This window comes from Protopterus annectens, chromosome 12.part0 (genome assembly GCF_019279795.1).
Source record: "Protopterus annectens isolate FY-2018-M chromosome 12.part0, PAN1.0, whole genome shotgun sequence".
Classification (NCBI taxonomy): domain Eukaryota; kingdom Metazoa; phylum Chordata; order Ceratodontiformes; family Protopteridae; genus Protopterus; species Protopterus annectens.
This window is the reverse complement of record NC_056746.1, coordinates 476,755,379-476,777,480: the sequence shown is the minus strand read 5'-3', so window position 1 is coordinate 476,777,480 and position 22,102 is coordinate 476,755,379. Positions and strand designations below refer to the sequence as shown.

General features: G+C 38.6%; 1 protein-coding gene across 2 annotated transcripts in view; it reads right to left on the bottom strand.

Moving 5' to 3' along the window:
• The window catches only part of B9D1 (B9 domain containing 1), a 540,262-nt gene that overhangs the window by 121,324 nt on the left and 396,836 nt on the right, over window positions 1-22,102 (bottom strand). For both annotated transcript variants that reach the window (XM_044089570.1, XM_044089569.1), the window contains one exon: window positions 2,364-2,431. In XM_044089570.1, the coding sequence (XP_043945505.1) occupies window positions 2,364-2,431 (68 nt within the window). The remainder of the gene's footprint in view (window positions 1-2,363; window positions 2,432-22,102) is intronic.

The window sequence follows — 22,102 nt, the reverse complement described above, 5'->3', positions numbered from 1 at the left end:
TGAAAAAAATGGAAATTTTCATTTTTAAAAGAGGGCCAGACTCAACATTTAAAGACAGGCTGCTGAACGGGGTCAATCAAGTTGTTTGTACTGTGGCCCATGTCCTTAATGTTAAAGGAGACTGAAACGCCCATAGTGGTCTTACCTCCTGTTTGAAAGATAAAGCTTTGAGTTAAAATGTTTATGTGACACATACCAACACACTAGTCTTTGCCCCAAACAAACACTTTTTCTTTGTTCATGCTGTTTAAGCATGTATGCTAAATTGCATCCAAAGCGCTTTAAATGCATTGCTACTGTATGGAAACTGTTAATCTATAATATTTCTGTTGTTCAGCCCTATGCAACCTGTACGTTTGTGTAAACTGTCAAACTAATATATGTTGTGTTTTGCCTTTGTGCCCAGGTTGCGGATGAAAAGGGTCTCTTGACCAACCCACCTACCCAGTTACCAAACAGTAAGTAAATACATACATAAACCTTTATCAAAGTCTTAGCCAATCCTCCTTATCTGTTTTAAGAAAAAAATTGTTTAACCTTTCTTTTCTTTTTTCTTGGCAACTCCATATTACAAGAGCAGTTTAAAGGATGATCCCTACCCTAGGAATGAAATTCCTCAGAGTGGGAAAGCTACAGAACCTTGTCTGCTCCCTTTTTCAACACTGATAAAAGTGCTTCTCTCGTACTTGAACAGAGTAACTGAACAGCTACAAAATACATGCCTGTTTCCCAGGCCTTAAATGCTTCCCAAAGAGCAATGCTATTGGGACCAAGATAAAATGATGAATGCTTCAAGGAACTCAGAATGGCCACAGGAGAGTCACTCATCAGCAGCTGAGGCAACAAAGAAGAAACTGGATTAAAAAACAAATCCTCCTTAACTAACTTTTATATTCCTGTAGCTTGGACAGGGGGTGATCAAATTGTTGGGACCAGGGTCCATGGTCTTACTGCTAAAGGAGAATGAAAAGCAGGAAGCCTTGGTACATTGATTTTACCTCTTAGTGAAAGGTAAAGTTTTAAGGTAAATAACCAGTAGATCTAGTGCCTAGCAATCAATTTTTTACTTCAAAGTAAAACATTCCTCATAGAAACAACAGGGAATTCTAAGCTCATCAAGTCAGAATAGTGGTAAACTATTTATATGACAACCACTATAATAGTAGTAATAAAATCCTCTCGACAATACGTTTTCACAGAAAAAAAATAAAAATGCTGTGGAAGGAAGCCTCCAGTGGGGTACTTACTTACCTGCCCAGCCTTGGAAGATGTTAGCCAACAGTCAGGGGCAAGAAAGTCCTGAGGTTTTGGCACCCAAGCCACTCTCTTTATACTGCTCCCCTTGAGCTGCACGGTGGTTAGGATACTTGGAAGGTGCCCTAAAGCTTTGAAAGCTGTCCATTCTGTGCTATCCTTGGCATGAGAGGCAGACTAAAAAGCTACCGAGGGGGACCAACTGAGTAGCTGTGACTGCATTCTATGTCCTTCTTTTAAACGAGACTGAAAAGTGGGTAGCAGAGCCTTGGTAAGTTGGTCTCAAAAGTAATCTAATGATAAACATTAATGGAACTGCTAAAAATTAAATGTTACATCTGCCATTTTCTTCAATCTCACTACTCTTACTTGCATTTATAATGTGACTTACACAACCTGTGTAAAACGGACCTGTGTAAAACGGCAAGGAAAGAAATACATTGCATTATGTAAAAATGCATTTATTTAAGTTATAAAAGAAATACTAAATAGTTAAAAACACTACCAAAACTTCTCTGATGAGCTTAACACTGTCATGAATGCTGCCCAATAAAGGATCAACTTCAAAACCCATGCAATGTTTCAAGAATGCTTAATATTTCAGCTTACATGAGTTTACTGCAAGATAAAAACAAAGTGGACATTTTATTCCTTACAACTGTAAAAGTAAATAAAGCCACTCCACAGATAATTATCAAAGTAGGCAATTTACAGAGAAAAAGTGGAATGAACTTCACTCATGTTCTATGCAAGTGTTGTCATATACACTAGCATATGCACACTCCAATTATCAGAAGGAGATGTAAACAAAAGTAAATCTGAACATCCAATATCATTCTTTTTAAAGGCAAGTAGTTTCTTTTTTCAAATAATACCATTGCACTACTGCAACAAATCATGGCAATCCCAAGGGTAATTCATAGTTTCCATACTGTATACCTTGATGCACTTCTTAAAGAATTTGCTTTTCATACATGATAAGGAATGGATGAAGTTTGAAAGCCTATGTTAAATTTCTTTATGTATACAATGTTTCATTAGAGGTGTGAACATTTTTTTTTAACATAACGTGGTGTTAATTAGTTGTTTCTCACAAATACTGAACATACCTTCTCGTCCTTCTCCCTGGGCAACAACCTTTGGGTCAGTAAACTCTGGATGTCTTCCCATGAACCAGCTGCACAAAGACAAATCATATTAGATCAGTGAAATAAGAAAGATACTCAGCATGGGCAACAGCTTCTATAATGGCACCTGAGGCTAAAAAGTGACAACTGACTGCAGTGTTTTACAAGTCCTGAGTTCAAAGGAATCAGGTTGCTAGATCACTGAACCTACCAAATAAAAACAGAGATAACCATCATAACTTAAGAGTGAAAGAGACTGACTTTTACAGCCGAACATCATACAGACTTTCTCACATTTGTTAGTCAGTTAATGGTTTATCTGAGAAAGTAATGTGTGCATCTAATGCCATATGGCTTTGACAATGATTGGCAAGCAATACTAGGCACAGCCTCAAGTTATTTTAGGTTCTTCTAGAAAGAAACTCTTAACAGGAGACTGAAAGGTTGGTAGCAGAGCCTTGGTAAGTTGGTCTCAACAATGATCTAGTGATGAACATTAATAGGGCTGCTAAATTATGTCTAACAATTGTAAATTATGTCTAACAATTGTAAACTCAGTAAGCTAACTGTATATCTAATTTTCATCAACCAGAAATGAAGAACATTGTAGGAGGCAAAAGAAGGCATCAGTTCTGTTGCAAAAGTCTCTCTCTCTCTCAAAGATTTAACAAAATAAATACCTAGCACAACATTGTTTTTGCTCGCTTTTTAAGAGGATTCCGGTGGTCACAAACTGTGGACAGAGTCCCATGGAAACTTCTCATCTCTGTGACACTGCTAAAACAGGAAGTTTGCCTATCCCAATTATGCCTTCAGCCTATATTCTTTGATCTATAAACCAGTCATTCTGAGGCAACATCTTTGTTGTGCTAATTTCCTTTTTTTTCACCCACAATTGAGAACCTCTCAGTAATTATCTTCTCCTTACTATACCTGTTTTTCCCCTTCTACCTATTTTGTATGAACATCACAGCCTTCTCGGTTCACAGCCTAATACTCTGGAACACCTTGCTGCACCACATTCAGTCCCTGCATGTGATCCCTGCTTATATAACTGTCATATGGCAGTACCTCAGAGTTAATTCTGTTAACAATGGCATTACCTAAAATAATTTAATGACTGTACAACTAGTTCATTATTATATTACCAGTCAATATGCTCTCAGAATCTGTATACTACACTTTTTTATGTATGATTTACTATTGTTTTATTTCATGTCATAGTCATATTTGTTTACATTTATCTTAGCAGTCAAGACTGCATAACTGCAAGAAAAACAACACTAACAACAAAATGAACATACAGAAAATGCAGATAAGGAATCTTAAAATGTAGTAAGTGAAAAGTAAAACATTAATAAAAAAATCATAAACTTATTTGCAAACACAACAAACTTGAAAACTGAAATTCTAATTAAAAATTAATGGCTGGGAATAAATGCACAAGCTCCTGTGACATCATTAAACAAGTAATGCTGAATGCAGAGGATTATGATCAAGTCCCTGATCGTAACCACATTATGTACTTGAGACATGGATGCCAAAAAATTCACTGGAGAGTTGAATCTTGGAATCCATAATGAGAACACATAATGGAGGGTTATGACTGGAGTCCCAATCATAATTCTTTGTAACGCATGAAAATTTACCTGCCCCATGTACTACTGGTTAGAGAAAAATAGGCGGAAAAAAGCGCTGTGTTTTACTGGCTTTGAATGCCAGTAAAGCCTTTAGCAAGCACTGGCAGTACTCTGTGTGTATCACAAGACCCAATATTAACACCACTTACAAAGGTAATTAACAGTAGTCAATTACCTTTCAAAGTGTTGTTAATATCAGTTTTCACATTTAGTAGTGTTCAACTAGGCTGTCTTTTTCTTGATTATGGGAAGTAATCACAGGGCTCCATGCACTGCAAAAATATAATGCTGCAACAGATAAAGTGGATAGCAATGTACTAGAAAATCAAAGACCACTCCAAAATACAGTAATATGTCAATATCTAGATATTGACAATGGAGTGGGAGACGCTTATAATGAAACAAAGAGAGAAATGTCCACTTTGAATAAAACTTCCAACAGCAAATGTAAAATGTGCACAGAACTGTCAAATCTATCTGTAAATCCAAAGCCACAGTCTAGTAACTCTAGTCCCAACATTCTAACATTATCTCCTGATAGTGATTGAACAGGTACATTGCTAAATCAGGTGACATTCTTTCTGCATGAAAGCTGAAGGGCAAAAAATGGCTCTTCAGCCAGGTTTTAGTTATATGTAGAATATATGGCTACTTTTCAATGATCCTAACTTTTAGGCAGTCAATTTTATTTGTTTACTGAGTTTTGCTGTATAGTTTAAACAGTTAGTGTAACTGTTGTTTGGAGGTGTGCTAACATCAATGAACTGGGTAAGACAATGGTGGGATGCTTGAAAAGATGGTTAATTAGTGTTCTGATAATTGGGGTAGTCATTACTGTAACCCATTCTTGATGTAATAGGAAAGGGAGGTACAAGCAAAGTAGTAACAGTGGAAGAGGGTTCAGGAATGGGTTTTATATAACTTGAAATGGATATTTTAATACTAAGAAAGTTATTTTCCTGATCAGCTTTAGAAAGGGTTTAGTCAATTTGGTAAGAAGTTTTATTCTGACTCGAGTTGCTGCAGATTGCATGATTTGTTACATTTTATTGAGTAACTTAATTCCTAACGGTCTTTGCCACCTGAAAAGTTCAAGTAATCACAAAATGTATGCTGGCTCAATAAAATATGTGTTCTGGTATCTTTGTGCTTTCTGTTGGTGGGCCAACACCACATCACTGAATTTTCCTTCTAAGTCTATTAAAGACGGTAAGTTTAGCAGAAATATTGGTGTTTGATCTAGAATAATAAACTGAATGGTTCTGAGCCTTTTGTAGTCATGCCTGTCTTGTATTTGGGGATCATTAAATACTAAGAGGGAGTAACAAAATTATAAGGTTATTATAAAGTAAAGAAATGAACACTGAAAGTTTCATAATCAGAGGAAATATAAGAACTGTGTAGGGCAGATGTTTGGAGTAAGGAATGATGTGTCATATTTTGGGTTTATTCAGATTATCAAGTTTTCGGAAACTCAAATTTCATATGGTTGAGTCCATATGTTCGAGTTTCTGAAAAAGTTGAAACAAAAGAAAAATCTACATTTTTGCAGGGGGGACAAGTCCCCCTGCTCCCCCATACCTCCTGCCAACTCCAAGATCGCACTACAGTGGGGTAAAGGATGAATTCCCAGATCCCAACTGAACCAAGATCTTCATACAAATGCTTTGAATTTTTTGAAACTCGAACATATGGTCTTGACCATATGAAGATCGAGTTTCAGAAAACTTAATAATCCATGTTTTTACTAGTGTTCTGTGGGTGGGGGAGAACAGTGTAAATTATAAAGGAAATGATGTAAGGGTGGGTGTGGATGGAAATAGGTTTAAAAAACAATGTAAGCTACTCTCAAAGCTGGAAACCTTCAGAAACAATCAGTGGGCTTACCATCCATGGCAATCACATTGCATGTAAATAGGTCATCTACTAAATTAAAACAGTACAGCACCTTTAGTGGAGGAAGGCCTATAATGCAGACAGGCAAGAGGAAGGAAACGAATTACAAACAACAATATAATAGTTGAAATAGAAACTAGTGATGCATTTGTAAAAAATGGAAACAATCATAATAACCGGGGGCGGGGGAGTAATTAACAAAGCATGTATCTTTATTATGTGTCTAGCAAATGCAGATACAAATTTGCGTAGCTATTCACTTTTAAATGTTTCTTCTTGGGGAGGAAAAGCAACAACTTTGAGTCTATGCACATCAGTCAAGAGGTGGAGGAAACTACAGTTCAATGCAATAATACAAGAAAAGCCTTGCTTATTTTGAGATACTACTGCAGTTTTAGGGCTGTATTAAACTATGGGTGTCTTCTGAATGTCTAAGCTCAACAGTACCCCAAAGTACTAAAAGTCATGCAGAGAATCTTGTGGGAATTCCTGGCTTTTAGAACAAAATGAGCTTTGTTTGAATTTCTGTGTTCTGTAGTGTTGCCAAGCTTAAATTGGTGAGTTGGGTGAAGGGGAAAGCAGCTGATCTACACCTGTTTGGAAGAAAAAAATAGCAACTGTAAGGGGAATGTTAAAACTCTGGGAAGAGGAGAAAATATTACATTAAAAAGTTATTAAAGGGGGTGTGGTCAAGATGGCTAACTGAAAGCAGCAACTGGTAAAAGCTTTGTGGCTGAAAATTTTTCTCTGACAGAAAATGTAATAAACAATTAAAATTGAAGATACTTGTTAGCTAATTGTATTCATTAATAGAGAAAAGATTTATAGCTTCAAGTTCTTGAAAAGTTGTAGTTTTTCTGTCAGAATTTGAACTGTTTGGTTAAGAGAGAAGAGACTTCAGCATGAGTCACTCAAGAAATGGTACCCAGGATTCTTGTGATAAAAAAGACATCCAGTCAATACTATCTAGTGTGCAAGATGTACTACTTAAAATAGGTAAACTGGATACAAAACTAGAAAGGTTTAAAGAAGAGACCAGAAAGAGGATGGAACATTTTGAAATTCTTATGAAACAAGGGAAACAAATCAGCAGTATGGAAGAGACTTTGAATGATCAATTCAATAACTGAAGGTTGAGTATAATAATAACTGAGAATAACTGAAGGTTGAGTCTCAGACTGAATTTCTTTTAAAACAAAACTAGCTCATAGAAAAATGTGATGATTTAGTAATTAGACAGATGAAATAACATTAGAATGTATACATGAACAGTATGAGGAAGACAACATAATAAACTTCTTAACTACCTGGCTACATCAAATATTAAATCTACCTGAAACTTTATCTTTTGGAATCGAAACATAAGGAGAAAAACTCACCACTGTGCTGAATTACAGTTCATGTCTATCTTAGAAAAGGATCAAATACTAAAAGTAGCATGGTCTAGCTAACCTATTAAAATAGATGAACATGTAGTCAGATCTGAGAATGATTATTCCAGTAAAGTAATGAGTAAAAGAAAATCCTGTTTACCAATGGTCAAGGAAATTAAAAAGAACAATACTGAAACAACTTTGGTGTTTCCTGCAAAGATCAAAAGATTTGTACTGGACTTTAAGCCTCAAAAACATACACAAGCATGCATCTATATTTTAAGCTAAAACATTTTTTTCATGATGATGAATATAAAGGGTTAGTTTTACTGTATTTACAGTGAAAAACTTAAATATTTCATTTATCTAAAACTATGTTTCAAAATGTTAAACAAATACTTCCTGTCAGAGAATATTACATTATAAGCAATAGCATTGGTAACCTTAAAGTTATATAAGTTAAGAATTTTATTTTATTTGGTCAACATTGCTTAGTGTATGCATTGATAGTTTAACTGAATGTCATATCTAAGAAATATGCTAATTAGAAGTGTTAAACTGCTGGTGATTTTCTTTTCTTTGTTCCTGTGTAACACATTCCTTTCACAGGTCATTTATGAAACAACTGATACTTAGAGGGAAAGCTTGAGAACAAAAGAATGTTCTATTTCTTCATAATGCTAGATTTTTCCTGGCTTGGGCTGTCCTGAAGAAAATCTAGGTCATCACTGATATCTGTGAATGAAGGAAAAATAACTTTTATTTGTTTCCTTTTCTCAAGTATATATGTGAGAAATCCACTCAAAATAACACCTCTTTTCTTTTCTTAGAAGTGAAGAATTAGTAAGACAAAAGCTATAATAATGTTTAACACTGAGAAGTTGTAACACATAACTTGCTTACATGTTAATAGCTTATGTTGTAGTACTATTCACTTTAACTATACATATTAACTGTACAGATTAATTAAAATAAGTAAAATTAGAGGTTTGTTACTGATTAGAACAGAAGAACTAAGAAGAATGAGAAACTTACAGAGGAGATTAGTTACTTTGTGCTGTGAGTTGTCATTTTCACATGCTGTAGCCAGATTCTGATGTCAGCATGTAAAACTTAGACCAGAACAGCAGTTTACAATGGCTAGACAGACATATTCAAATTAAATAAGCAGGAATTATTTTATATATAGTCAGATTGCTTGTAATATTATAATTAATAAGAGTAAACATATTATGAATACAATCTCTACTTTGTAAGATTAATAAAAGAGCAGTATTAGTAAATTAAGAAATATGCACACATGCTATAATCTCTAACAGAGAGCTGATGATTAAATAGCTCAATTGGAGATTTTAGAAATACAAGAAAAGGTAGAATACTAGTGGTAAAATAAGACATAAAAATATATTTAAATAAACTGCTTTTAAGAAAGATTTCAATTATATATACCTGCATATGTCACATATGTGAATGTACAATATCTTATATAATTTACAAAGAAAATCATATAAAATATTTCAAAATAATATGAAAGCTGAAATTTGAAGCTTAGTCATGTACATTATTAGATTCAATAAGACTAGCTGAAATAACTCATTTCATAAGTCAAAGTTGAAACCTGAGTGTTATTAGTACATCCATTTTGACAGAAAGTAAAGTACATTTTTCAGTAGAATTGAATCCAGGAAATGAGAATGGGATTTGAACTGAACATTTTTGTAACTTCTGAATACGATACAGCCTGCATTTTTTGACTCCATAGAAATAGTAAAACATTCCTTTCAACCTCAGTAATGTACTTATTTTATCAAGTAGTTTAATAAGCAAACAGATTTTTAAATATTTGACATGTTGAGTGTTACAGAAATTTGAAATTTAGACACTTGTACTTTAAAAACTAATTCAGAACTTTTTGTTAGAATTATAAAATATGCGTGTGTCTTTTGATATAACAAATATATATGTAAAATGATCTCTCTTTTGGGTTATGGTTTAGTATGACAAGATTATCTGTGACCTGTAAGTTTACAGATGTCTTTATCTCTTTAGGTCTCACTCTGCTATACTTATTTACTTAGAGATATAGTTATAATAATGTTTAAAGAGTGAATAGTTTAGGAATATTAAACAGGTAATTTATACTACTATTATATAACTAGGTATATAGTATACTATTTATTGGATTATTTAATATCTACGATTAACAGACTAAGATTATTAAATGTGTCATATATCATAAAAATAACTGTAGGATATTTTAAGCCTTTGCTGTGTTGCTATTAGGATACTTTGGAAGAGTTTGCGGTATTACATTTCTACATTATTAAATGTGTACTGTATGCAGTAATGGGGGAATAATTTTAAATGGCAAAATATATAACTAAATTAAAAGTCTCTTATTATTTTGACATATTATATATATATATATATATATATATATATATATATATATATATATATATATATATATAATATTTTATTAATTATTTGTAAGTCATGGTAGCTTTGGCTATTTTTTGATAAATTCTGGGCCAGTAATCAAGGAGCCTGAATCCTCACCACTGGCGCTGGAGAGCTGTTTCACTTGGCACAGAAATGGATACAACTTTAAAAAAAAAATAAAGAAAATGGAAAAAAAATGTTAATTTCATTCTTATGGTATCCTAAAAAGCAGAGAATTGCTTATAGAAATCAAATAAGACTGTGGGAGTATGGTGGTATTAACTTCCCAGATGTAGAATCTTATTCTATTGCTGCAAGTTTTAACTCTATTATAATCTGGAGAAACCCATCTTACACTAGTTAATGGAAAACCATTCAGGGGCAGATTATACTAAATACTATAAGTTTATTAAAGGTTACAAACTAGAAATACACAATAATCCTTTCATCTAGTCAACAAAATTTACCTTAGAAGGAAATTAATTTCAATCTTTAGACGCATATATAAAAGCAATTCTTAAAACAGTTAAGAAAGATGTTTTTAAGACTCCATTAACATCAAAATGGAAATTTTTGTCCTTTTCCATTGCACATGACTCTAAATTTATGGAAACGCAGAACAATGCCAAAATTAATATACTAAAAAGGAACAGATTAGAATTATGGTGTGACTGCTTTGAAAAAGGAAAAGCTAAGTCCCCACAATATTTAATGAGAGAATACAAGTTGGATGAATCTGCTAAATAGTTAATATTATCCATCAGTAAGAAATTAAATGAATTTGTGGATAGCATGAGTAAAGAGGAACAGAACACTATTCCACCATTATATGGATATATGAATGCTGTTATTGAAGGTACACTGACATACAAAGGAAGCTTGTCAAAGCTATATAAGTTAATTATAAAAGATAATTTCAATGCAAAATTTTGGAACTTTTTAGACAGTAGTGGACTGAGTGACTCAAACATTAAGAATAGACTTTATTAAATCAGTCAGTCAAACTTCTTCAAGTTTATACTGGAAAGTTTTTATGTGGAAATAAATACAAAGAGTGTTTGTTATGCCGTATAAAATTTCGAAGTTTAGTAAAATGACTTCTTCAGTTTGTAGGAGATATAGTAAAGATGTAAAAGCTGACTGGACACACGTTTATGGACTGTGAAAAATTAAATTTATGTTGGGAAGAGAAGTATGTTTTCTAAGGGGTTATGGTCTGATAACTGTGCTTTAACTAGACCAGTAATACTAATGAATGTTCCACTTCCTCTGGAAAAGCCATAAAGCAGAAATGTTTTGGGCTCTCTTGGCAGTTGATAGAAATGTTATTACAAAACAATTAGAAACCAAACTCAGTTCCTACATTCAAAGAAAATTTAAATGTAACTGCTATACTATGTAAAACTGAAAAAGAAGTGATCAGAATAAGATTCTGATCATAAGACTTTTAGTGGTTGGGATAACCTTGAAATGTTGCTAGTGAAATACCAAGACTCTTAATGTGTTAATTGTATAAGATTACCTTGATGATTCAATGTATTCCTATTATTGTATAACAATATGCAATGTTGAATTTCTTCCTTTCTGTATATATATTGTAAATATGTTAAATTAATAAACTTCTTAAAAAGTTACTAACAGAAATAATGAAACATCTCCAAAAGGGTGTAATGTGGTGATCCCATCACTGCCAACCAATGACCCTCCACCTCTGGGCCAGTAATCAAGGAGCATCAATCCTCACTACTAGCTCCTGTGGGGAATATTCACTGGGAGGATAAGAGGTATACACCAAGTATTTCCAGACGCAGCTCTCTCAAGTACAATCAAACACAATTTCCCCTAAGAGCACATGGGGAATACAGTCAGTCTGGGGCTGGTTTCTCCCTCTTTCTCCAGATCCCCAGTATGACTCTCCACTGGCACAGAGATAGACTTGAGATCCCAGCTGAGTGCCCAAGCCAAGATGTCCTGCACCCTTTCTGTCCAGCTAGTGCTTTGTGTCCCTGCCCAAGTAGCTCACACACACACACACACACACACACACACACACACACACACACACACACACACACACACACCTGGGAAAAGCTGGCACATGTTTACTAGCTATACCCCCTTATGCCCAGGCTATCAGGTAGCTACCACTGCCAACAGACACTCCCTGCCAGCTACTTTAAGGCCTTTACAAGGGTACCCAATATACTGAGTGAAATTACTATTAATACAAATGGTAGTTTGACCAAGGGCAAGGCTATTAGGAGTGGCCCACACAGTGTCACCAAATAAATATGCAAATACTCTCAAAACTTAAATATCTCTACAAAGATCAGCTACAATGAAAGGTTTAAATATATTTAATAATAAATAATAAAAGAACAAAACTATACTAAATATCAATTCACAGTGACATCTGAGTTCGAAATCACAGGAAATACTTAAAATAACACTGCAGATAGACTCAGACAAATAAAGAAAAAAAGAAGTTATGTACTAATCATAATGTTCCATCTGAGTTGTTGCTCTTCATTTGTCTTTAACCTGTGGGTACTCAGATCAGGGACGGATCCAACTCGGCTACATTTCCAGCATCTGATCCGAGCTCCAAGCTCCTCCCCTACAAATAATGCCCCCTATCTCCCTTCTCTCTTCAGATCGAGTTTGCTGCTATCCATAGCATCCCAACCTGATCCATGACCTTATCCCATAACAATAGGTTTCCAGAAACATGAAGAGGAGAACAAAGGTATGCCAATGTGGTGACTATATCTCTTCTGGCCAGACCACCACACAGCCCACTTAAGGCAGGGGGAAAGGAGGGAGGGATGGTTGAAGACAAATGAAAAGCAACAACTCGGATGGAATGTTATGGTGAGTACATAACTGCTTTATCTGAAGTTGTCTACATTTGCTTTTCAACCTATGGGACAGAGTCCCCAGCTACTAAACACGTGGTAGGCCCTCATGGAAGCATATTCTGGAGCACAGCAGAGCCAAAGGATGCCCTGTTCCTGGACAGAATGTCCAACTTGTAATGTGAGATGAAAGTAGGTGAAGAAGCTGAGTAGCCACATGACAAATGTCATCCAGAGAAACTCTGGACCAGAAGGCAGCTGAAGTAGCCATAGATCTAGTAAAATGCAACTCAATATGACTTGGTGGGGTTAAACCTGTAGCTGAATATGCCAGAGAAATGCATTTGGAAATCCAATGGGTGATGGTGACCTTGGAGACTGGTTTCCCCTAAAAAGGACTTGGAATAGGATATAAAGAGTTGGTCAGACTTAAGAAAGGATTTACTTCTATGCAGATAAAAACACAGCTGTCTATGAACATCCAACAAGTGCAGTTTCTACTCCCCCTTATTCTGAAAGTTTGGGAAGTAAACCGGGAGATTAATCACTTGATTAATGTTTGATTCTGAAGCCACTTTGGGAAGAAAGGAGGGATTAGTGTGCAAAGAAACCCTGATCTTATAAAAATGAAATAAGGAGGCTTGACTGAAAAGGCCTGAAGCTCTAAAACCCCTTTATCTGATGTAATGGTAACCAAAAACGCCATATTTGGACAAGAACTGTAGGTCCACTGAAGCTGCAGATTCCAAGGGGGATGAGACCAGAGCTTGCAGAAATAGTACGAGGTCCCAAGGAGGTGCTGTGTTCTTAATTGGTGGCTGAAGTAAAAAGGTAACTTTCAAAAAGGCCTTGCAAAGCTTAGAAGAAGCCAGAGAAGCCATATTGTCACCTACATGAAATTTATATATAGCTGCCAGTTGGATCTTGACCGTAGAAGAACTGGCGCCTTGATGAAAGATGCTTGCTAAAAATTCTAGAATCACCGTAACTAGGGCAGTAAAGGGGTCTAGATCACGCTGAGATGCCCAAATAGAAAAATGTTTCATTTGCTGGATAATCCTTCCTGGTAGAAAATTTATGAGCCGCAACCAAAATCTTTTCGACTGGTGAAGATAACCCAGGAGTCCTAACTATCATGGGAACTGGAGCAGCCAAGCGGTGAGGTTCAGACTGACCAGGTCTGGATGAGGAATCCTTGAGGGGTGAGAGATGAAATCTGAAATTGGATCTAATGTCCAGGGTGGGTACAGAACATGAGACCACAAAGAGGGGAACCAGACTTGATGAGGGCAGAATGGGGCAATGAGGATGACAGAGGCCCCAGCCTGTGAGCTTTCTGAAGAAATTTTGGGATTAATGGTAGAGGAAGGTTAAGCATACAAAAGACCAGTGGGCCAAGCATGAACCAGAGCATCTCTGTGGGCTTCGCCCAGAGGGAGGTTCAGTGCGAAAAACTCGCTGCACTTCACGTTGGAAGGTGAGGCGAAGAGATCGCAGCAAGGCTGACCCCACTTGAGAAAGATCTGTTTCACTACCGAAGGATTCAGAGACCACTCAATAAGGCATTAAGATAGACCTACTGAGCCTATCCGCTAGAATGTTGGACCTCCCCAGAATGAGCATTGCCACCAGAAAATGGCTGGTGGAGATTGTCAACTCCCACACTCTCATGGCCTTGTGACACGGGGGATAGGACCTAGATCCCCCCCATTTGCTGATGTACCAGACAACTTATATATTGTCTGTCTGGATGGCAATCATCCCGAGAGGAGGATGAGCATGTAGAGGTTGCAACACTAGGAGCACTGCCCTCATTTCCAGGATGTTGATATTCAAGCGGATCTTGTAGCAGGACCATGTAACATGGACTGTCCTTCACAAACAATGCCCCCTCCACCCGAGTAGGGAGGCATCTGTGGTCACCATGGCTAAAGGGGCAGGCAGAAGAAATGGGCGACCTAAAAGAAAATCCGGGGAATGAATCCCATCACAGAACAGAGTCCCTGCATGCTTGTGATACTTGAATAGGGTGAGACAATGGAAGGTCTAGCAAGGACCATTGAACTTCAAGAGTCCACTGAAGTACCCTCATGTGCAACTGGGCCAAGGGCAAGAGGGTGATTGTGGCCACCATGGACCCTAATGCCTGTAATACTAATTCTGCCGTCAGTGACTGAGCTTGAAGAATACAGAGGACATATAGTTTTAGGGATTGGATTCTGTCCAAAGTTAGAAAGACCTTGGTTTGGATTGTGTCCAAATGAGCTCCATTGAAATCTAGCACTTGGACCTGAGTCAGTAGGGATTTGTTGAGACTGATGGTTATGCCAAACTGATGGGCTATTAGAAGGGAATTCCTTGCTTAGCAGAGCTGATGCCTGTAAGGGGCAGCAAGGAGCCAATCATCCAGGTAAGGGAAGACCTGGAAGCCCTGCAGCCGCAGGTGAGCCTCTACCACTGCCATTATTTTGGTGAACACCCTGGGGGCTGTGGTGAGACCAAAGGGGAGTGCTCTGAACTGGTAAAGACTGCCCACCAGTCAGAAGGAGAGGAACCTCTAAGAGGTTATAGTATGCATCCTGAAGGTCGACCAAGCACATCTAGTTGTTCTGCTAGAGGAAGGGCAGGATAGACTGAAGAGTGACCATCTGGAATTTTGTCTTGGCAACTGACAGAATGAAGGTGGAGAGATCCAGAATGGGTCTTAAGTCCTCCATCTTTTTTGGCATTAAAAAGAATCTGGAATAAATGCCTAATCTAGACTGGTCTGGGAGGGGACGGGCTGGATGACTCGCTTTTCTAGTAGCTTTGCAATTTCCAGTGCTGCCTCCTCCCTTTGTGTGGGTGGAATGTCCAGGAGGTATTTGGGCAGAAGTGGTGGTTGAATGAAGGGAGTAGAATAGCCTCTGGATATGATCTGCAACACCCAATGATCATCCATGATAGACTCCCAGGCCACTGGGTGTAGCGAGAGATGTCCCCAACTGCCTCCAGAGCCAAGCAGCCTTGAATGGGTCTGTTCGAGAAAGGTTCTCGAGACCCCTGATTCCTTGGGCCCCCTCTGAGTTGGGGGTGGTGTCTGTCAAATCCCTTTCTGCCTCTGGGGGAAGGCGAGTCCTGAACATCATGGGAGTAGTGCTGAGATTTCTGGAACAACATCTTTAACCCCCCCCCCCCGCTGATTCCTTGAAAAAGTTCATTGAGGGGTTGAGAAGCGGATCTCAATAGCAAACAGAGTCTTCCTGTATTTCTCGCTCTGGACTAGAGTGTTGCATACTGACTTTCTAAACAGGGTCGTCTTAAAGGGTTCCAAGAAGGCACAAAGCCGGAGCCAGGCATGACGCCTGATGGCAACACCTGTTCCAGCAGCTCTAGTGGCATCCTCAGTAGTGTGAGAGAGGAGACGCATAGAGGTGTTAGCAATTGACGTGAGGGTGGTGGCCATTCAAGAGGAGAATACTTTGTCCTCCACCGACATGGACCCCAGGGTAGACTCAATGACCTCCATGATCAGGTCTCACTGAAGTCTAATTATGTGTACCATATAGTTCAGCGCATCCACTGAAAAAGTCGCTAAAGCATACACTCACTTCCTAAAACGATCCATCATCCTGGACTCTCGGTTGGGCGGATGGACCATGGCGCTCTCCTGTTTGAGCTCCTCTTGGTGGCCGCTGCCACCCCCATGGCATCAACAGGGGATCCCTTGGTCCAGTAAGTCCTATCTGAGGGTGTACTCAGTACCTTGTTAGGACATTTGGGGATTGACTAAACAGTGTCCGGCTCCTTCCACGCCCAAGATGTAATCAGATCCACCAGTAGATTTGCGGGACAGGACACCCAGGATGTAGAGGGCCCAGTGCCAGACACCTCCAGGAACACCAATTTGTCCGGGTTGGGTTTCTGGACAGACCACCCCCTCTCTGAAGAAGAATCCCCATGATGTCTCCGAAGGAGACATCCTTGGGGGGTGACCAGGGGGAACCCTTCCCTTTCTCCAAGTTGGTGTCCTCTGTTAGGCCTCTTTTTACACGTATGCTTTCATTTTCGAGGCACTTCCTCAGTGGGGATCTCTGGGGAGGAGTCGACGTCTTGCTGTTCCCATGTGGGAACTCCCTGGGGCGAAGAGGCGGCAGCCTATCCCTGAGGTAGCAGGATGGCCGGATCCGCAATAGAAACAGAGGGAGCCAGGGTGGATTCCAAAGACGAGATCATCAAGGGTGTCAATGGAATCAAGAGCACCTTCTCTGATTGGAAGGGTCTGTGCTGAAAAACGCGGAGCCAAAACCATCCCCTCGGACTGGGTGCCTAGGCTACAGCTCTGAGAGCTGGACGGATCTGAGCTCATCAGATCTGACCTACTCAAGGTAAAGATCTGTGTCAAGGTACTAGATACCAACAGTGCTGACCCCTCGACACCGAGGGTCCTCAGATCCAAGGGCTCTGAAACTGGAAGTTGGATCAGAGGAGGAGGAGTAATTGAGCTCTGGAGGAAGACTGGGTAAGCAAGACTCCCATCTGTATCTGGGTGCAGATGAATCTCTGCATCATCCTGTCCACCGCCACTTTGGAAAGGCTGTGGGTGAATCTGGATGAAGAGGCCACTGACACCAGCCTGGAAGGGCAGTGGGGAGGGGGCAGTGAGACTGGTGAACGGCTCTGAAGTTCCTCCAGCTCCAGGGAGAAATGAGACTCTGTTCTCGGAGCCAAGCGGACCTTGGTCTGAGGGCCTGCTGAAGACGAGCAATTGTGGAACCAGTTCATAGCCTTGTCCCTATGCTTGTGTTTGTCTCCGTACCCGGTCCTCTTAGCAGGAGGTTAAGTCCCAGAGGTCAGGGCGGAGACAGAAATAGAAGCTGAGGAAGAAGTAGAAAAGTAGGCTTGGGCCCCTGTGGTAGGAGGGGGAAGAAGGCCCCTCAGTTTGAGTTTGTTCTTCCTATTGATCAATGCATGGGGATTGAACCCCCACAGATCGAGCAGGAGGCATCTAGGTGAGCGACCTCTAAACACAATGCACAGAGTGTGGCTATCAGCTGGGGGGAGCTTGTGGCCACACCATGTGAATTTACGAAACCCCATTTGGGATTCTCTGACATATCCAAGAAGAGACACCCAAACAGGGAACACACTTAAGCACACACACACTCCTGGTAGACAGATTAGAAGATAATTTTTTTTTTTACTGACATAAAACACTGAGGGGAGGAATAGGAAGGATAGAAAGGAGAAAACTAGATAGAAAGAAATTTAAAGCCCAAAATTTTAACACTTACCCAAACAGTAGCTCAGAGTAGTGGATCATGATGCTAACACAAGCGCAGTAAATGAGATCTGAAGGGAGAAGGGAGACAGGGGGACATTATGGGTAGGGGAGGAGCTTGGAGCTCAGATCAGATGCTGGAAATGTGGCAGAGTCGGATCCATGCCGGATCCTAGTACCTACACATTGAAGAGCAAATGAAAACAACAACTTCAGATCAATATCTAAACTAAGCTTCACTATATTCTTGACTGAATCTAAGAATTATTACTCCCTACTTACTTAATAGAGCAAGGCAGACAATGTAGTGAATGGTCCTTCTTATCATCAGGCCCAAGACAGAATTCAGAATGTTCAGTCTCACTAAGAGACTTCTTAAAATAATATCTAAAATATTACCACTGGGATAGCTTGAAGAATGACATCACTTTTGGTCATCTGACTTATAGTTCCCACACAAAATCCCCATTGCTTGAAGCTGGCAGGAGTTAGCACCCATGTGTCATAAAACGATTTCATACTACCACACTTCCAGAGTAGTAAACATTTCACCCCAAAGACAATGCAAAAAGCTTCCTAGTACAGACTTTGTGTCTCTGGCTGCATTGAAACCTGTGAGATAGCATCTTTATGGCCTAGCCCGTAAAGTGATTTAATTTCAGATATACTTTAAAGTTTGCTGGACCTGAAGTTAACCTCCTGTTTGCTAATTTCCTCTGTTAAAACATATACATTTAAACAGTTACAATAGTGCATGTCCATTTCTGTTCTCATGAGTAGGGCACACTGTGGATACATTTCAAACACAAGCACTTTGCAAATACCTTTTCAACACAAACATCTTCACAAATCAGTTTGATATACACAAGACATATAGTTCTAATACATTTGTAACACAAGCATCTTGTATAAATCAATTTGATATTTACAAATGACATATAATTATTTAAAAAATTCCAGCTAGCTGTGCTGGCAGTACCTCCTTTCGTCACATAGGGTATAAAAACAGTTTAAGACTGACCCACAAACTACCACAAATATATAATTATAGGCAATGTTAGGAAATATTAAAAAAGGATTTTAATAAAGTACATACTCTATTAAAATTACAGAAAAATAACACACACAATCAAGTCTGCAACATACCAAGTAATATTTTCAAACAAAATACCTTCATATAAAGATGAATATATATATATATATATATATATATATATATATATATATATATATATATAGATATAGATATATATATATACACACACATATATATATATATATATATATATATACATATACACACACACACACACACACACACATGAAGTCCAGATAGGGCTCACACACCATGAAAGCTTACAACTCGGATACCCTTCATGCAAATGTTAGAACAACGAGAAGAATAATGTACTACGCAATGAACCTCAACTCTGTTTGATGAGCAGGTTCAAATGGAGACATTGTTTTCCATCACAAAGTCAGGATCCCAAGAAGGAGCAACCTGTTTAGGAGGAGGTCTCAGATGTAAACCCTCCCCCTTCAGAAACTGTTAAACTAAAAACATAGAAGAAAGTGGAGGCTCCGTAGGCAGACATGCTGAAATGGCAATAAGATGTACCTTGATAGTGGAATAAGAGAGGCCAAAGGATAGTTACTCACACACATATTTAAACACAAGTGGTATCTAAGCACAAGTGGTACATAATCCTTGATGAAATCCTGATTATTGACTACACACAAACTATAAAAGTCTTTGCCACTTGCCAGTATAAGATTTCATAGTAGCAGATTTTCTTGTTTCTTTTAATACCTATTGCACATCCTTAGGAAAGAGGTACCTCAAAAGGAAACAGAACTGAGTTATTTAGGCAGTTTTATTTCAGACTGGGATGTGTCAAAATCCCCACATCTTGTATAAGTAGGTCCAGTTTGTGAGGAAGCTTGTGGTAATTGCCCTTTGCCAGTTCCATAAGAATGGAGAAACTATGTTGCTTGGGCCATTTTCATTTTGTTGGAATGGCGACGGTGCATGCCAGAGTCTGCACAGGCTTTGTGGTAGTAAAGGACTGCTACACCACCAAGGAAACTGATGAAGACTCAATATGGTTGGCAAGTACCTTGGCACTAAGTTTAAGAGTTTTCACATGGAATTTTGCACAGTCAAAACAGTTAAGAGATGTTATGCTGAGGCCCTAAGCAAAACAAACGAGTAAAAATCTTTCAGTGGGATTTGCTTACTACAATTCAAGCAATTTTGCTGACTTTCTGAACATTCAGTTAGTAGAACATTTTCTCCAATAGGGTATTTATTTGTCACGAAGGAGTAGGTACTTCACTGGAAACATGAGTCAACTCTAATGGACTATGAGCGTATTGAATACATGTGAAGCACATTGGACTGCATGGCTAGAAAGAAATGAAGACAGCACCGATAGACATCCTTCTTATACCCTGATGCCCAAACATTGGTCTTTCTATCTCTGCTGGCTATGGATTATGTAAAGACTCTGGAAATTGCGCCAGTCATGGGCTTCTGCATTGCCAAGAATCTTTTCATGATTAAACTTTTTTTTTCTGGAGGAGAAGAAGCAATCTCTTTCAGTCTATGTCCATCAGCCATCTGGAGGAAGCTACAATTCTAAGCAATATTTTTGAGCTATTACTGCAGTCAGAGCCACATTAAACTACTGGATTATTCTGAATGTCTATGCTTAGCAGTGTTCTCAAGTGTTAAAAAACATGGAGAGAATCCTGTGGAGACTAGTGGCTGTCTGGATAGCAACCAACATGCTTCCATGGCCCAAATGAGCTGTGATATAGTTTTATGTCTTACCCATAATTTTAAAGGGGAATACTAGCAGATGGTATTTACCAAGGCTTCTGACTTGCACTCACACAGGGGACTGACAGGAAAATGGTAAGGGAAAGAAGTGGGATGAAGACTGAGGATCTGGAGTACTGTATGGCTGATAGGTGGGGCAGAGAGTTGCAGTAATAGGAATACCAACAAGGAAACTGACTTTATTAGAATACTGCAGGGGGGGGGTCAGTCCTGGGTGAACTACTCTTCAATTTAAGATGTATACGAGGGGAAAAAAAACAGGATCAACCATTTTGCTAATGACAAAATCAGGTACAATGCTGGAGGATAGCAGAAAGGCTTGGATACATGTAGTTTAATTGACATCTCTTTCATTGAGTGCCAAATGATTGAAAAGAAATGAACAAAACAACTTTTGCCAAACCTTGGAGGTAACTTCTTGGAGGGCAAGCTCCCCTGCACCCCACTATGTGGGAGACACCTCTCATATCCTCTGAACATAAATATACCAACTCCAAGGCTGCACAACAATGGAGAAAAAAAAAGAAAACTTTATAGTTGGACAAAGTAGTTTCATCCATTTCTTTTCACTCATTTGGCACTCGATGAAAGTGCTGTTGATCACGTCAGGCACCCAAAAGTCTCTAAGGAAGAATTTGGATAGACTGGCTAGGTAGGCAGAAAGGTGGGTGGCATGTGAGGTAAAATGAAGACAAATGCAAACATTGCAATTGACATATCAGCTGAGGGAGTAGAACCAATGGTAGGAGAGCAAAAAAAGGTCTGGGGATGTTGATTCCACCTGGACCAGAGGAAGCAGCAGCAACAGAATGGTGAGGTGTATCTTAAGGGGGTAGACTCCAGACGTAAAAAGATAATGCACCTGCTTTACAAAATACCGGTTAGGTCAAGCCTTGAATACTGTGTGTAGTTCAGAGGCCATATAAGGAAAGAGAGCAGGCTACAAAGCCAACAGAAAGGTGCAAGAGATTGAGGGGAAAGCTATCAGACACTAGAGGAAGTTGAGGTCTTCTCTCTAGAGACCAGAACAGACAGAGGGAGTATGATGTGTGTGTGTGTGTACACCACCACATCAAGGAGATTTATAAGATTTTTTTTCCGGAAAGGACAAAGAGGGCATATGAAGTGGACTGTAGGAGCCAACAACTACCTGAATCTCTGAAAGCACTTCTTGAAAGAGACGAATGTGGACCCATGGAATGTACAACCAGAATGGGTCTTGGAGAGGGGATTCACAAAGATAAGCAAAATGGCATAAACAGGTAAAGAAAAGGTAAGGAAGGAAACACAGATGTAGAGAAGGTAGAATATAAGATTTTCTTAAAAGGCCTATCAGGCAGGCTTCTCTACTGCCATCTATCAAAGGTAATTTAACAGACTTTCTAGCCTTGAGTGTCAGATAATTTTTAATGC